This window comes from Ambystoma mexicanum, chromosome 7q (assembly GCF_040938575.1).
Source record: "Ambystoma mexicanum isolate Mex_15411 chromosome 7q, UKY_AmexF1_1, whole genome shotgun sequence".
Taxonomy (NCBI): domain Eukaryota; kingdom Metazoa; phylum Chordata; class Amphibia; order Caudata; family Ambystomatidae; genus Ambystoma; species Ambystoma mexicanum.
Genome location: NC_090941.1, coordinates 754,034,696 through 754,053,029, shown reverse-complemented (window position 1 = coordinate 754,053,029; position 18,334 = coordinate 754,034,696). Strand labels below are relative to the sequence as shown.

Below are 18,334 nucleotides of genomic sequence, written 5' to 3'. Positions count from 1 at the left end.
TCTCATAGTTTTGGCCACCAGTGAGCAAGTTAATTCACCTATGGTAAATAAACAATTAAAGATTAGCAATTGGGTTCCTGGCCACTCTGGTCGTTCACACTTAGTTTGCTCTGATCTACCTTAGTCCTAGGTAAACATTTGCACCCGAACTTTTCCCTTGAAGGAGGGAAAGTAAACGCTACACCATATTGGCTAGACCACCAAAACTGCCAGACGTGTCAGTCTCTGGGAAATACAGTGTGGGATTTTGGGAACGGGTCTGTGACCACTCCCCTAACTTTCCCTTGCTTGTGGGTTTATCTTATTTGATATCATCTTATTCTATTGCGCAATCCTTTTTTAAAATCTGACTAACATACATCATAGGTCTCTTCCCCACCCTGAACTACCCAGCTGGGGCCCCGTTCATATGGGACTGAGTAAAATGTCTCCCTCCCACTCTGACAGGAATTGCACACTTTACACAGTGCGTCTGTTCAACGCTGGCGAAGGGTATTGTGCCACACAGTTTGTAAATTTACATTTCTCCCCTTCAGTTTCTCACTCCTACCACCAAGCCAGGACCCAGCATTGGGGAGAGAAACAGGTCAGCCCAAAGCGAGGACGGCCTCAAAGGATGTCCTGTCAGTATACAGAGAGCCTCGCTGCCCTCTCTTGTTCCCCGGGAGCTGCTCCGCGCTCTCTGGTTTCCTGGGAGCCTCTCTCTGGTTTCCTGGGAGCCTCTCTCTCTCTCGTTCCCCGAGAGCTTCTCTGCCTCTCTCTGACATGGGCACCTTTTTATCGAAGTCCGCTCGGCCCACCAGTTGTGGAACTTCTGACGGGAATCAAACCCCTCAGCCACACGCTTGCCCCCCCCCCCCCTGCCCCCCATTGACGGAGCATACCAAGTCTCTTGGGATTTCTCACTCGAACACCGCTACGGAAAGCGGGAGAGCGCCTTTTAATGCAAAACACGAAACAAGGGCTCATTTACACACAAACCCACATGAAATGCAGGTTTACATATGCAATGCTAAAGTGTACTTTGTAGACCCCCATGTCTTTTTAATACTGGGCAGTAAGGGAAGACCAGGCGAGTGGGACTTGGGAGTTTATTTGCAATTCGGCATGTATCCATTTTTGCGATTGTTAGGAGGAGGGTGGGATTAGAGGAGGTTTAAAATGGGCGCACAAGTGCTATTGAGTAGAACTTTATGGTTGTGAATGTTATGGGTTTTGTAAATAAAACGCAATAAAGTCCAAGATGTTCAATGATGCCATCATGTAGGGCTTGTGTTGGCACATTTAAAATTTTACAATCGGTGGGCATAGATCTATGGTTCAATCCTTTTTGTATCCCTGCCTAAATATGCTGGGTCATAAAAACACATTTGGGTACAAATAGTGATAGTCTGCAGAAATTCCTATGGAAAAATCTCTTAAATCCGTTCCATCCCATTGTCTAGTAATTCCCACGTTATATATGTTTGCATTGCTGTTAAGTAACCATTCTGCTGCCACCATTCTTTGACCCCAGGGGGTATCAGTGGGCAGCATATAGGATACACATAATTGGGATATATTTCCAGAGCAGCTGAATTTGTTTATTTTTTAAGAAAATGGGTTTGCAATGTAAACCTGCACATGTTTTTGTTTGTTTTTAATATCTGCACACTTTTTTTGTTTTCTCTTAAGTTTCACTGCAAACCCACTGTAATAAGGACTGGTTTGTACCTTTTGCTTAACACTATTGAAGGTGTGGTGGGTATTCGGTGCTACAACCGGATGTTTATGCATGTTTGCACCCGCGTAAATGTATGACAGTATTAAAAACCGGCCAACCATGCAAATGTAAGCTCAAGGAGGTGCCTATGTTTTCAAAACTCTGCACTTGCCCAGCATGTGTGGGTTGGTGTACAGGATGAGCGTTCAATAATTGTTGCATGCAGAAACATGGGGTCTGTTCTTTCGTCGCCTCTACCCCAGTGGATGCAGATGAAATAACCTAGAAAACAGTATTGTGAACATAACCACATATGATGCGGTTATAGATGCACTTTTTAAAATCGCACTAAACTTGACCTACCACGAAATACGACTGTCAATCGTGCACATAATCTTTCACCTGATGTCATTTTTATTTATTTTGCAAATGGACCAGCGCAGTTAATTCAATTGAATCTTTTTGCAATAATGTTTCTGCCTTGGTTAGTTACCGTTTATCAACACTGTATGTCGGAGATCTGAGAATTCGTGATTTGGAATGCTTCACAATAATAAATTAACCGTCTTGCATACGTTGTGGAAACCCCGAATGGAAGAGTAATATTGTCAATGTTTTTTCCCCTCCAAACCTCGAAATCGATGTAATAGAGATGTTCATGCTGTTTGCTTATGGGATGACAAAGGTCCAGCAAAAATACACCAGGCTCTAAAAGAAGACATCCTTGATTTTATAAAGCAAGCACAAGCAGTAAGTGTTGTCTTTAATGCAAGTGTGTTAATGTTCCTAGCCATCTGTTGATGAATAATGTTACTCTGAAGAATGTCGGTCTATTTTTTTGCTATAATTCTCCAACGACTTGCTCAGAGGGAACGTTGCAAGCTGCTAGCTAGCCAAAAAAGGTTACTCACCACCTCATATACAAATAAAAAATAAATAATAATTGGTTTACATAAACCTTTACATTTAATGAATAGAAGAAAGGAAGAATACATATCTGTAAATTAGCAATACAGCAAAGCCCTAAACTCCTTCTAAAATGTACACACAACATATAAAATTAGTGCAAGAAGATCTATAAAAAATCAAACATTTGTGAAAATTCGATGTGGCTTCTGAATACATACAAAGCAGGGCATAAGAGACACTCCTAGTTAACTGATATAGCTCAGATAGTACAATCATTGATCAGAGATTGAGGGAATATAGATAAAAATGCATTGAGCAGGAGACTCAAATCAGGGATGCATAGAGATCTAAAGATTTAATAAAGCCTGCAACCGGAAGGCCCTCCGTAACATTAGAGATTGAAAGACCTATTGACCAGATAAACATATCCACCTCCAGAAGTCCCAAAGTATTGAATTTTCCCAAGTGAAGTGCCCTTAAACATTTCAATGCAGCGCAATCTAAAAACAGATGAACAGTTTGTGACCCCTGTCGCATGACAAAAACGACAGAGGACATTGAAGTCTTTAATTGCATTCCTTCTGTGTAAAACTTCCTTAGTAGGAAGAATACTCCACCTAATTTTCAAAAGGAGGGAGCGATGATAGCGATTGGGAAATTGTCGAGATAAAGGACATAGTACCTCTCTTCTTATGTTCAAAGTTTATATCACAAAAAGGATATGAATGGAATGTTTCTGTTGTGCTATTGAATGAATAGAGGAGCTTTTTCACTTTGTGCGGATTAGTCATCAAGCTATCCCTGTCCGTAGACAGATCTAATAGAGTCCTACCACAGAGTTCTCTAAATTTTAGAAAATATACATTGCGATACAAACATCCTTGTGAGAGAAGAATATTGCCCAAATCAACATAGAGCGAGTCCTATTTAGGACAGAGCAGAGAACGAAAAAGTGCCAGGACCCGCCAAAGATTTGGCTCGTAGAGATATCAGACCTAGTTCAAACCCTATAGCCACTGTTGGGATACTATTGGGAAGTTTCATAACCTTTCTCCAAAAGATACCCTACAGAAAATCCCAGAAAGTATGGATATCCAAGTAATTCCATGCCATATATTAATTTCGGAACAACTTTTCCTTCGAAAAAGTCTACCGCTGGCTTAAAAGAGAACCTACCATACTTATTGTCCAGCTTAATAGTCTGAGAGATAAGGGGTAAGCCTCTATATCTAATGGATCGTCGAAGCTCACCAACTGAGGGTGGAGCCAAGATCAGGAATCCCAGATAGACAATTTTCTGTGCTCTAACAATCGGTTCCCCACCAAATTACCAGACTTGTTTGTTCTCTTTTTTTTTTCTTTTCGAGAAGACCATGGTGCAAGTTTTACTAGGGTGGATTTTTAACCCATCTATTACCCATATCTTCAAACTTGCATATTAATCTTTGTAAGCCAACTTTGGTCTGATCAAAAAGCAGAAAATCGTCAGCATATGCCAACCACGAGAACCTGAGATCCCCCAATTTTGCGCTCACCAGTCCTGCATCCCTAAGGAATTCCCCCCGCATCTGCCAGATATAAGATAAAAAGGAATGGGGCCAGAGAGCAGCTCTGTCTTGCCCCTATACATGTCCTTATTCTTCTGGAGAGGGTCCCTTCTAAATTAATCATTACATGGACCCCTGAATTCTCATACATGGCCATGATCAGATTGAGTAGGCCTGCCGGTAGCCCCCACTTGGAGAGTTTGGCCCACAGACGGGACCTAATCACTAAATCAAAAGTATTTGACAGATCGATTGATGCAACATATAAAGTACCGCCAAATTTGCTCCATGCTGAGCCTTGCAAAGCAGTTAAAATAAAACCATTTAGTTTGGTTTAATGGCCAGCCCTGAACCCTGTTTGGAATTTGTTTGTTTATTTTATTTATAAAGCGCTCCGGACCCAGAGGTAAAAGGGCGCATGGTTATATAGAACAATAGAAACAGTTAGTTTATACAAATATGCATTTTATGTATAAGTGCACAATCAGACATAGAAGGGAGGATATCAGGGTAGATGCTGCTCTTTGTTCAGTAACCAGCTGATGACCTGTTTCCTAAATGACTGAAGGGACTCGGTTGACTTAATGTTGAGTGGGAGTGTGTTGCAGAGTTGGGAGGTGAGGACTGTGAAGCTGGCTCCTCCCACTCTTTTTAAGGCGTATCTGGGCACCGTAAGGCAAAGTGTGTGGGATGATCTAGTAGTTCTACCAACAGGATTCAAGGTAAATTTGTTAGTGAGATAAGGGGGGGGACTAGATTGTTTAATGCTTTGTAAGTGAGACAGATGGTTTTGAGGTCAATTTTTGTTGTTGTGTGGAAAGCCATTTACACGATTTTCTGGTGGTAGAGATATGCTCACGCCTGGGGATATTTAACGCTGCTCAGTGCGTTGTTTTGGAGTACCTGGAGTTTAATTACGGATTGGTTGGCGCCTAGGTAAAGACTGTTACAGTAGTCCAGTTTGGATTGTATCAGTGCCCTGGCCAGCGTGAGGCAACTGCTGGAGGATAGAAGGGGTCTGTAGGCCCTGATATGCTTGCCGGTGTAGGCAGTGGCTGAGGCAGTCATGTTAATTTGTTTGGTTTGGTTAGGTTAGTATTGGCATCAAAATAAAACCCAAGGGTTTTCAGATTTTTACAATAGGAATAGCGTTACCATCGATGATGATGCTGCCATAATTGGTGTTAAGTTTTCGAAGGTTGCTGGGTGACCCGACAAGGAGAAGTTCAGTTTTCTCATCATTCAGGCAGAGGCCGTGTGTGGCCATCCGTGCCTGAATGATGGTGAAGATTTTGTTAATCCTGCTGATGTCGGCATTGTAATTACCTGAGAGGGTAAGGAGTATCTGGGTGCCATCTGCGTAATTGGTGTAGGTGACACCCAGACGGTCCAGTTTGTCAAAGAGAGGCTTTGTTAATATATTATACAAAGTGGGCGAGACACATGAACCTTGAGGGACGCCACATTTAATAGGGATAGGGTCAGCTGCCGGTACTGGTGAGAAGACCCTCATGGTTCTATTATCCAGAAAGGATTGTATCCACATCATGGCAGAGGAGGAGAAGTGGGCAGCGGAGGATAGGTGGTTGCAGAGGATTTTGTGATCGACCAGGTCGAAGGCTGCTGATAGGTCTAAGAGGAGTAGGATGACAGCGTTACCTTTATCTTTGATTTCATCAATTTGACTTTTGAGGTCTACAAGGGCAGTTTCTGTTCCGTGTTGAGGTTTGAAGCCAGATTGGCGAGTTCCTAATAGTTGGTTAGTCTCTAAGTGGTGCTGAATTTGCAAGTAGGCAACTCTGTCGAGGATTTTTAGCAAGAATGGGACTCTGGTGATGGGTCTATAAATAGTGGGTATGGCAGGGTCAAGTGATTGTTTTTTTAGAAGAGGGAGCACCCAAGAATGTTTCAGGTTGCTGGGGACCGAGTTAGAGGAGAATGATGGGTTAATTCGTTTTGAGATGAAAGGAGATAGATCTCTGGCTGCGTCTTTTATAATCTGGGCAGGGCAACTGTCCCCTTTACAGTTGGACGGTTTTAGAGAGGCTATAATTTTCTGTACTTCAGGTATTTTGACCCTTTTAAATGTGAAGCCTAGGTTGGTGTCAGTGGGCGGTGGTGTCCTTGGGCTGGTGGGCTTGCTGCTAGTAAGTTGTTGTTGTTTGCGCTCAATTTTGGTTTGGAGTCCTGTGACTTTATTTTCAAGAGCGTTCTGGATACTGGTGCATAGTAGAAGCCCTGCCTGGCCCCTGCGGGCCTCCGTGAGTGTCTTTTCCTCATTAGAGGATTAATTGTTTCTCGCGCTCTGAGCGCATTGTTGGTGTGCCTGTTCCTGCTCCCCCCTCCCACTTCCTGGTCCTCCTCTCCCTTCCTGCCTCCCTGCCCGCCCACACCCCCCCCCTCCCCTCCCGTTCCTCCTCTCTTTCTGCCTATATCCACCCCCCTCCTGGGCAGCCCTCTGCGGCTAAGGGCCCCAGGCCAAGGGCGACTCCTAAAGTCGTGGCTCCCTGTGTGTCTGCAGGTGTCCGCAGGAGACGCCAGGCGCCTGTACTTATATCTCCACCTTCCCCCAGCCCACCCCATCCTTTCTGGTCACTTCGTTCGCATTGTGTCTTCACCCACCGTGTCCCACATTTGTGGTAAACTAGGGACTCCCCCCCCCCCCCCCCCCCCCCCCCCCCTCGCAGGATTGTCAAACTTAGGTGGCCTCTGTACTTAAATATGCACTCACTGTTCTGTAATTTGGTAAACTAGGGACTTTTTTTCCCCCCCTCGCAGGATTGTCAAACTTAGGTGGCCTCTGTACTTAAATATGCACTCACTGTTCTGTAATTTGGTAAACTAGGGACTTTTCCCCCCCCCTCGCAGGATTGTCAAACTTAGGTGGCCTCTGTACTTAAATACGCACTCACGGTTCTGTAATGTGGTAAACTAGGGACTTTTTTTCCCCTCCTCGCAGGATTGTCAAACTTAGGTGGCCTCTGTACTTAATACGCACTCACTGTTCTGCAATGTGGTAAACTTGGCCTTGCCGCTCACTTCCTGCCTGCGTACTCTCGTTTTGTCTGTCGCCCCCCCCACCCTCCACTCCCTCCTACTCCATGGTGCTCTCTATCTCGCCTATCTTCTCTAACTGCTTCTATGACTAGACTAAATCTGGTAGGAAAAAGTTTAAAAAGGACATCCTGGTCTCCAACCCAGGCCTCCCTATCGCTGACACCTACACTAGTGCCTGCTCCAAGGAAACTCTTACTGACATCCTCTTTTTCGTGCCTTCGCCTGACCTATGGACCCTTCATATGGTCTCTGTGCTCTCTCCTTTCTCCTCTTCTCCCATTAATGGTGGCACCCGTTGGGATGTCCTCTTGGCCTCCTTCCACTCCTCTAAGGCCATCATTAATGTCTACGCTAATGGGACCGTCTTGGTCCAAGGTCCTCAGGCCAACCTTCACCTCTTTGATAGACGCTTCCCACGCCTCATCAACTTCCTTTCCTCTCCTGCTGTCCCCCCTCCTCTCTCCTCGGCTACCTTGCCTCTACCCTCCCTCCCTGCCCCCTCTCGTGCTCCTTCTTCACCTCCCTCTTCTACACCTCCGCAGGGCGTACCTCTGATCTGTACCCCTCCCCAGAAGTCCTTCAAGGATGGCAACCTTCTCCACATTGCCACTCTTAACTCTCGCTCTGCCATCAAGCATTCTTCTGATATCTGTCACCTTCTTGAGGAACTGGACCTTGATGTCCTCGGTCTCACTGAGACATGGTTCACAGCCAGCTCTGTCACCAGCTTTGATACACTCCTACCTGACGGTTACAAGATCCCATCTGTGCCCAGACCCAACCGTGTAGGGGGGGGGTGTAGCCCTTATCTTCCCTGAGTGGATTCCTGCCACTGTCACTCCTACGCAGACCTACTCCTCTTTCGAATGCCTTGTCTGCCGCCTCTCTCTCTCTCCTAGCCATTCCTTTACGGTGGCCACTATCTATCGACCACCTGGTCAAATCTCCTCCTTCCTCTCTGAGTGGGCTGACCTCTCCTCCTCACTCCTGTCCTCAACCACTCAACTCCTCCTTCTTGGTGACTTCAACATCCACTCGGATGCCTCCTGTCCCCCCACGGGACTCTTTCGTGACCTCTGCGACTCTCTCTCTCTCTATTCTCCCGTCTGGTCCTACGCATTCTGCAGGGCACACTCTTGATGCTCTGATCTCTTCCGACCTTCCCCTCTCCGTCCCTCTCTCCACTCCTCTCTCCTGGAGTGATCACTTTCTGCTATCCTCCCACCTCACCCTCCCTACCCCACAGGCAATGCCACCCTCATCACTGCCACCCACCTTCTCGGTCATCCGACCCATGAAGCGCGTGTCAGTTGAGGCTTTCGCTACCACCTTCTCACCCCCTCCTCCCCCTTCGGATGGCTCCCACCCTCACACAGCCCTCTCCATGCTCCACTCTGCTATATCTGATACGCTTGATATCCTTGCCCCTGTCATGAGAGTCCGCCTGAAGCCCAAAGCCAAATGTAACTCCTGGTATGACTCGGATCTCGTCACCCTTAAACGCAAGTGCAGGGTGGCAGAGAGGAAATGGCGTGCCTCATGTTCATCCTCTGACAAACTGGCCTGCCGGTTGCTCCAAAGGCAATACCGTCTCTCCGTTCTCACCAAGAAGAGAGCCCTTATCCAAGCCCGCATCTCGGCGGCATCTAACAACTCGGCCGAACTCTTTAAAATCTGCAAGGAGCTTGCCAACCCTGCTGCTGTCTCTACCTCTCCTGTCCCCTCCCAGGCCTTCTGCACTGCACTGGCCTCTCACTTTATCTCTAAAACTCAGGACATCCTGTCCTCACGCTCCTCCTATCACCTCCCTCCCTTCCCGCCTCTTCCTCTGGCCCTTCTGCAGCCACCCCTCCTCCCTCCTTCTCTGCCTTTCCCCTTTTTTCTGCTGACGAGGTTTCCAGGTCCGATCTATGAAAGTCTCGTCTAAACCGGTTCACCCCTGTTCCTCCAAAACTATCAAGGACCACATCGACTCCCTGGCTCTGGCCCTGGCTGACTTTTGCAACCACTCCTTTGCCTCTGGAGTCTTCCCATCCCCCCTTAAGCACTCCCTTGTGCACCCTCTTCTTAAGAAACCCTCTTCTGACCCCTCCTGCCCGGTTAACTATAGCCCAATCTCCATCACTCCCTTCCTGGGCAAGCTCCTGGAGAAACTGGCCATCTCCCAGCTTAACCTCCATGCTGAATCTGTTGGAAGTCTTCATGACCATCAATCTGACTTCAGAGCTGCCAGAAGCACGGAAACTGCTCTCCTGAACATCCGTGAGGACCTGCTCTTGAATCTCGACTCCAACACTCCGTGTGTTCTCATCCTGCTCGATCTCTCCTCTGCCTTTGACACTGTCAACCATGCCATCCTGCTCAACCGTCTCTGTGATAATTTGGGTATCACTGGTCAGGCTCTGGCGTGGCTGACCTCTTTCCTCTCCAATCGACCCTCCCAGGTCCAACTGGGGTCCTTCCTCTCTGACATCTTTTTCTCAACCTGTGGTGTCCCCCAGGGATCTAATCTTTCCCCCTGGCTGTTCAACCAGTATCTGGCACTCCTTGCCCACCGCATCGCCGCTCTCTGCCCCAACTTTCAGTGCTATGCGGACGATACCCAGCTAATTTTCAGGCTACCCTCGGCCTCCTCCTCTCCTTCCCTCATCTCTGACTGTCTGCTATCCAGGAATGGTGTGCCGCCAATGACCTCTGCCTTAATTCCAGTAAGACTGAGATTCTACTCATCGGCACACCCACCCCCTCCTTCCCTGCAGCTCTCTGGCCAGCCTCTCTTGGCCCTCTTCCTGTTCCTACCTGCAAAGCAAAAAACCTCGGGGTTATCTACGACTCCACACTCTTCTTCTCTCCGCATATATCCGACGTCTCTAAGAAGTTACACTACCAGCTGCACCTCCTCAGAGGTATTCTTCCATTCCTCTCCTTCCCCCAGAAGCTCACTGTCTCCCGAGCCCTGGTTGTCTCGAAGCTGGACTACTGTAACAGCCTCTATCTTAATCTGCCTGCCTCCACTATCCGCCCTCTGCAACTCATCCAGAACAGAACTGCAAGACTTGTCCTTGGCCTCAAGCCCAGGCACCGTATCTCTCCAGGACTGAAATCTCTACACTGGCTCCCAGTGGCTGCGAGGATAAAGTTCAAAACCCTCTGCATTGTCCACAAGGCCCTCTGGGGCCTGGGGCCTAAATACCTTCAACTCTCTCTTCCTAAATATCTTCCTTCCCGATCCCTTCGCTCATCCGTCTCCAACTCCCTCAGGGTCAGCCGCTTCTCGAAGCAACGTGCTGGGGGTAGATCTCTCTCTGCGGCAGGGGCCTCCCTCTGGAACAGCCTTCCTGCCTCCCTGAAACTTGAGGAGAACCATCTCTGGTTCAGGAAGCACCTCAAAACCTTCCTCTTTGCTTCTGCTTTCTCTCTCCCTCTCCCCTGCTAATTCTTCGCTGAAACTGCACTGAATCTGCAACTGGGCCACTCCCCGACCCTGGGCCCAGTCACTCTCCACTTGCACTGCCTCCCTGGCAACCCCTGCACTGCGGGACTGTCTCTGTATCCCTCCAGCCCCCCCTTCCCAGCACTTACCTGCACTTCCCTTGCACTTGCCACCAGCTGGCCCTCCTTATTTATTTATTATTTATTTTATTTTATTCTGCTTACCTTGTACTGCACTCCCCCCCCCCCCCCTCTTGCACTTCCCTCCTCCCCCCCTTGCACTTCTTCCCTTCCCCCTACCCCTGCACTTGCGCGATCTGAATGACACCTGGCCTAGTAGGATCGTTGTCTGTCTTCCCCCTGTTCCCCCCCCCCCTCCCTGCCTCGTCGCGCCTTGAAACACTTGTGTATAGGCACGTTACAAATGCCATATCATATCATATACCAGGGTTTGTCTTTTCTGCAGGTATCTATGGGTGGATTCGGGTTCTCTAATTCCTTTAATATGTTGAAGAGTTCTCTAGTGCAGGATCCTGTCTGGTTTATACTAACGTTATAAGCTTCTTTCTTGGTACAAATTATCTCATTTTTGTAAAAGGAGGAGATATTTGAAAGGTTGGTATTATTTTCAGCTGAGGGTGCCATTTTCCAGAGTGCTTCTAGCTTAGCTTTCTTTTTTCTCAATAGTTTGAGTTCAGGGGTGTACCGGGAGTATAGATTAGCTCTAGGTTTTCCTTTGCGCAGTTTCAGTGGGGCGATGGTGTCTATGGCGTTGGCCATGGCAACATTGTAAGTATTGACCAATGAGTGGAGGTCGGCCTTAGCTGGAAGTGCGTTGAGAATGGGAAGGACCAGAGGTGTTAAGGCTTCCGCAGTGATGTTGCGCTTGTTCCTAGTTGGACAGGCTGGTGCAATAGGGCAGCTTTTTGGCTTCAGGTTGTTGATATTAATATCTAAAAGGATGAGGTGGTGGTCGGTCCATGCTAGCGGTAGGGGAGCTTTGCATGTGATACTGCAATTAAGCGCAGCTACCCAGTCAATGATTCTTCCTTTCTGATGAGTAGGTTGGGTGCTAAGTTGTGTGAATCCATGTTCAACTAAGGCATTGGCTACTGAAGAAGCTGGGAGGTCATTAGGGTCATTGTACCCAAGATTATAATCTGAGGATGATGATTTGGGCTGTTGGTGTTACGCTCACCTGGATCCCAAAGGGGTGTCGATCGGACCTGGACAGCTGCGGTCTCTGTCAACGTGATGCGTAGTGCAGAGATGACTGTCTGGACTGGCCCGCCTAGTCTTGTCTGCTGGACCCGAAGAAGTATTTTCCTGCAAGTGGAGACAGGGATCAGCCACCTGTGGGTTTTAGTGATGGCCTCCCAACTGTTCTCGCTCTCCCCCAATAATCACCTCCGATATCCCCTTAGTAACCTCACCTTATGTTTGTAAAAGATGAGCTCTCCATCCTGCGTGTCCTGCAGGGGTGCGTAGATACCAGTTACTTCACTGGTTTGAAGGCGTTGGGAGAGTTCCGGTAAGTATTGACTCTGAAGTCCCTGGCGGGATTGGTAAGTATCAAGTTCAAAGAGTTCAATGTGCCCGATGTTCACTCTTGTCCCCTTCCTTCCTTAAGTTGCAACTGAGTTCGTGAGAAGAAGGTCTCGTAGCTGCTGCTGGCGTTCAGGTAAGAGTCTGTGTTACCCAACGCTGTCCGGTATCTATTGCATGCGTTAACGTGTTGTTTTTCTCCCTCTTTACAGATGCGGCATATGAAGATATGGAGAATAATACCACCGGTGGTAAATCGGGTAAGTCTATGGTGGTAAGAGGTATTTGTTGATTCCCTTGGCTCACCTTGTTGTTCTTGTGCCCCTAGGTGCCGGAGCACGGCGAAGAAATGATGGAGACAGTGCCGGATCGAAAGATGCTGTGAGAACTGGTGAGTATGGCGCCGTGCTGGAGCTGGCGAAGCGACACGTGCAGGACTGATGTACTTTCCAGGTCGGGAGATGAAATGGATCCGGAATCAGGTGAGGAATTTGAAAAAGTTTGTTTTCTAACCTTGTCCTTTTCTTCCTCTTGATTCGAGGCGGGCGTGGCAGAAGACTGGATGCTGGCTGCAGGCACGCAGGCGTGGCAGAAGACTGGATGCTGGCTGCAGGCACAGTGAGAGTCACGCTGCTGGATGCAGAATAACACAAAGCATGTGCTGCTGTTCGGGCGTGGTTTAAATAGCCTCTAAAGTAGTCCCAGGTAATAAGTTCCCCAGAACCACACCCAAGTAAAAAATAGTCCCTGTGGTAAAATAGTCCCATCCAGGCCTCACGTTGGCTTGGATTTATTTGCAGCATGGTCTGCATGAGGTAAGTAATGTCTATGAGCCTGGCGCCTTTCTGCGCCGGGACTGATTTTTATTATGAGCCTGGTGCCTACGGCGCCACAACTGAACCCAGACCGCCCCTATCTGGGGCTGCTGGGGTTTTTGTAAATGTCTGGATGCCTGCTCCTGGGGCTGATGGGCTTGATCCGGATGCCCGCGGGTAGGCATCATGACAGTTGGCTTAGAGTTCTCGGCTATTAGAGAGGTGATGTCCTCCTCAAAGGTTCCATGATGACCTGGGGGTCTGTATATTAAATGAATAGAGATTGTGCTATTGGGGGAGGTTTGCAACTTGGTTGTAAGAAGCTTGCATGATTTAAGAGGAGAGGAGTTGACTGATCGGAAGTCTAAGGAGGATTTAAAGATGATAGCTACACCTCCACCCCGAGCTTTGGGTCTGTCGGCTCTGGGGATGGAATATTTGTCGGGGATAACTAGGGTTAAATAAGGTCCTGCTGGCTTGTGAAGCCAAGTTTCGTTTATGGCGAGGAAGTAAAGATTATTGGTCAGGATGAGGTCAGCTAGATCTGTAGAATGGGCAACGAGGGACCTGACATTTAGTAGTGCTCCTTTTTAAGGGGAGTGGATTAGGCTTATTAGAGTCTAACAGTTTTCTTGGTTTTAGAGTGTGGTTTGGCAGAGAGCTTACTAATCATGAGGGGGAATCTGGTGCCTAGTCTATAGTTCCGAGTTAAGAGGTTAGGGTTGACTGTAAATTTGTTTCCTGGAAGCTTAGTTGTGAAGGGTTTTGAGGGAAGTTTGGTATGGTTGGGCTTACTACTAGGATTGGTGCCCCCAGACAAACCAGGAACACATGGTTTAGGGTAGCATGGGGTTTGATCGGCGATAAAGTTGGTTAGGGTGTTTAACTGTGTGGTCACAGTCTGTGGCAGTAAGGTTTTGCGGGTAGCTGGGTGGGAAGGGTGACCAGGTGGGCAGGAAGGGTGTTGGGCAGGGGATAGGGTAGTGTCTCGGGCACCCTAGTTTGGCTAGGCTAGGCTAGGCCAGGCCATTGGTAAATGCTATGAACTTATTGCCGGTACAAGGCACGCTGTTTTGTATGACACAGAAAGGGAACAGGAGTGTGAGCCAGGTGAACATGGTCTGGTCCTGACCTGTATGGAGTAGGTGGTGTAGGGTGTAGGGTTGGGGTAGGCAGGTTCAGCAGAGGCTATAGCTACACACCAGTATGTGAATACAGTTACGACTTGGTTCACACAAATAGGCAAAATCAGCAATAGCTAGGTACTCGCCGGTAGACAAGTTCAACAATGGCTAGGTGCATACAGATATGTGGATTCGACTTTGGCTTGGTTCACACAGATAGGCAGAATCAACAATGGGTAATTGCACATAAGTAGGTAGGGTCAACAATAGTAAGGTACTTGCCAGTGGTAGATTCAGTGATGGCTGGGTACATACAAAAGGGTAAAATCGAGTTAACTTAGGTGCACATGAGTGGGCAGAAATTCTACATTGGGCAGGAGTACACAGATGTGGAGGCAATATCAAGAAGTATGGGTCAGGAAAACCATAGGGGGAGGAGCGCACTGAAGCGAGTAGCTGTATAAAAGTAGGATGGCTGATCCAAAATTAGCTGAAGAGGGATAACGGGGACACGCACTTGTCATCCCATGTGAGGTTGATGCAGTGCTCTGGAGTAGTAGCAATGTGGTGGTCTAGGCACTGAGCAAAAGAGTATTTACCAGCAGCAGGCTATGTACTTGGTACAGATGAAATTAGCTTACAAGGACATTGATATAAGGCACTGCAGCAATAAGTAGGATTATTACAGTAAGAAAGCGTTAGAATACAAATGGGAATTTGTACTTGCAGTAGAGTCGCACAGTATGCATGTAATTACAGGATGCATGCGCTAAACAGGCGTAGAACAGGCCTTATCAGTGAGGGCCTCCTCAGGATGTGGGCTGGCTTCCGCCTGCCGGTGGGGGTTTCTGGGCTGAAATATGATTCTCTTTAATCCAGACATTCACATGAGAGAGAAGCAAAGAGGCAAACTGCTTGCAATCAGTGTCAATAAGGGAGATCGGTCTATAGTTAAGAGTCCGCTGACCTCTCTTAAAGATGGGAACGATATGAGCAGTCTGCCAGCTAGTTGTTATAGTGCCAGTTCTCACCTCAATTCTTTCCATACCTACTCTTACGTCCCGTCCCCTTTCCTCCATACTTATGGGACATCTCTCCTTCCTGTGGGACGGGACCGGAGCACTTTGTAAAAAGCATCCAAAAATGTTTCCAAAAATGTGTCCTTCCTCTCTTTCTTGCGGGGCCTGGCACGCGGCCGTAACCCCGTCCACCTTGGCTCCGCCACGCGCATCGCCCAGTCCTTTTCTCCGCTCGTTCGGGACTGGATGCACTTGCATCCTCTGAAGATTTTCTTCCCTTTTTCCTCTCTGGCTCTCGCTAGCGATCGTGTACTAGTCTGTCTGTGTCGTTCAAACTAGACTTTCCAGATTGTTTGTGTAATCATCGTTTCGCGAGGGCGGATCCCCATCCGCTTTGTTTAGAGTGTTTGGGTCTGGATCACTGTTGGGACTTCTGTTTTTACTGCGACTCCCTATCAGTCCGGGCACTTCAACTTCGGTTGGAGCGGTGGGAAGAGGTGTTACGAAAAAACTCCTCCTTCACATTTTTAGGCGTTCATCGACGAAAAGAAGAAACGCCCGGTAAGTTCTTTACTTTTCAGAGCACCCCGGCCAGGGACACCTTTCCGGGTTCCTCTCGGGCCGGGAGGGGCATTGATCGCTCTGCCACCGGGGCTGACCCTGAGGTGCCTGTTGTGCCTAATAATTCCACCAGAGTTTTCTCTGAGGGTCTCCGTAAGGGGCCTGTTGATACCGAGTGCGCTCCAAGGCCCCTCCTGTGGGGGCTGTTTGTAGGCCCAGTTCTACTGAGTCGTGGGGTTCCGGAGCTTGCTCTGAGGCCTCTGTCGGCTTCCCTCAAAAATAAGACCGGGGTGCGCCCCGAGGCCTTGGGTGGGCTTGCTGTTACCGAACGGATGTTCGAGGCCCGTGCAGATAAGGCTGTTACCGGACCTGGGTCTGAGGTCCCTCTTTCAGAGGCTAAAGCTACCAACAGTTCTGAGAGGCCTGACAAGGCCTTGTCGGTGAAAGCTGTTTCTCACCGTTCTCGCTCTTGCGGTGACACCAGACCTGTTGAGGGGGCAAAGAAGAAAAGTTCTTCTTTTATCGGCAGTGCTGAGGTCCTTCCTTCGAAGGCTAAATTGGCGGTTGGTATGTCACAAAAACATTCCAGGCCTCACAGTGCTGGTTCTGCCGAGGTTCCTTATGTTAAGGGTAAAGTTAAGACCCCTGCCTCACTTCCTCACGTGTCGCAGCTCCCCTCAGATGAGGACAAAATGGCGCACGTTCCCGCCACGACTGCGGCGGCCATTTTGGGTACTACCCCTACAACTACGCCATCGGCCTCAGGTGTAGGGCTTGGTCCCTTGGGTGAACCTAGAGTCCCTTGTGCGCATCCTTATCGGCCAGTTTATGATTGGAACGCCCAGATGCCTCTTCGGCAGAATGTTTCGTTGCCTGCGGGGACAGCACATTTGATTTATGTGGAGGGGCCAGTGTGGCACTAGCCTCCGTTACGTCCATGGATTTTTCCACCTCGTGCGAGGTCTCCTCAGGTCTCTAGGCAGTCCTCGGAGGAGGCCTTTTTCGGTACCTTTCAAACATTAATGCGTACCGACCCCATGAGGGAATATTTCAAAGGGCTTTTCAGGGAGATATGTCCACCTCCGGCTCTACCCGTTCCTCTGGTGATTTCGCCGGCGCCTCCCCTGCCCACTCTGCCGCCTTTGCCTCCATTGTCTCCGGTGGACAAGGCAGCGCCTGACACGGTTCAGCAGGATCCTGACCTGTCAGATGACGCCCAAGGCGATCAGGACAGCGAGGACCTTCCCCGCTCTATCAGAGCTTTTCATGACCGGGTACTGGACATGAGTTTTTTAGATGTTCCAGTGCCCGAGGCACCCGCTCCGCAGGAGGGCGTGCTTTCTGGGGCGTTCACTCTGTCTTCTTTGGAGCGTACCGGCCTCTTCTTACAGAAGGACGTTTGGCCGAGGTCCGCAGAGTCTGGGAAAAGCCGCACTCTGGACTTTTTGTCAATAAGAAAATTGAGGCGAGATACAGGCTGCATTCTTCAGAAGAGGTGGCCCTCTCGTCTTGTCCGCCCCCCTCCTCCACAGTGGTTGCTGCGGCCACTTTGCAATCCAGGCCTGTAGCATCCTCTTCCACGATGGCTACTCAGGTTCTGGGAAAGGAGGACAAGCTCCTAGACTCCCTCGGGAGGAAAATCGTCGCTAATTCGGCCTTGCAGCTCAGGCAGGCCAATGCTGAATTGATATTAGCGGGAGCTAACATGCGGATGTGGAAGGTCTGTCGGATTTTGAGGAGTTTATCCCGGTCGAGAAGCTGGAAGACTTAAAAGGAGGCCTTTCCGATGCCAGGGTCTTGTCCCAGGATCTCCTGGAGGCTGCGGCTCATCACGTAGACACCTCAGCTCGGGGCCTTTTACTGGGGGTTGATACCTCATGGCAGACGTGGCTGCATGCCACTAAATTTTCAAAAGAAGTGCAAGACATGGTGTTGGACCTTCCGTTCGATGGTAAAGAGCTCTTTCATTCTACAACAGATGTAGAGCTCACCAAGACGAAGGATAGCACTCAGACAGCTAAGTCTTTGTCTGTCCTGGTTAAGGCTGCTTTTAAAACCCAGAAGCCATTGGCGCAAGGTCGATCTTCCTCTGGCTTTAGGGGTTTTCTCGACCACAAATCTCGCAGCGTGGATACCCCTGCGGGGAATAACTGCCATAGGCAACAACGGATGCGGTTTTTCTCCCGCTCCTCAGCCTCCTCCTCAGGTTCCAGTGGTGCCGCCACCGATAAACCTACTAAATGAGGGTTTTCTGCACTCGCACGATACCCCGGTGGGAGGACGCTTTGCGTCTCATTGGGAGGCGTGGCAGACCATCTCGGAAGACAAATGGGTCTTGTCAGTTGCTCGGGAGGGCTTCCGCTTACCTTTACCTCCTACCCCACCCCACAACTCTCCTTTTCAGCTGACGGGCTCGCCCTCCCTCAGAGCCGAGGTTCAGAAGCTTCTGGACCTCAGAGCGGCGGAACCCGTTCCCCTTGGGGAGCGAGGGAGGGCTTCTATTCCCGGCTGTTTACGGTGCCCAAACCCAACCAAGCTGGCCTGCGCACCATCCTAGACCTTTCCCAGTTCTGTCTTTTCCTACCCCAAGAGAAATTCAAGATTACGCCCGGCCAGATACGTT

The 18,334-nt window shown here is 48.9% G+C and overlaps 1 protein-coding gene across 1 annotated transcript in view; it reads left to right on the top strand.

The window, feature by feature from the left end:
- CUL5 (cullin 5) overlaps positions 1–18,334 on the top strand; it is a 1,916,374-nt gene that overhangs the window by 219,767 nt on the left and 1,678,273 nt on the right. Inside the window, exon 3 of the mRNA XM_069640617.1 lies at positions 2,353–2,452. Coding sequence (XP_069496718.1) covers positions 2,353–2,452 — 100 coding nt within the window. The remainder of the gene's footprint in view (positions 1–2,352; positions 2,453–18,334) is intronic.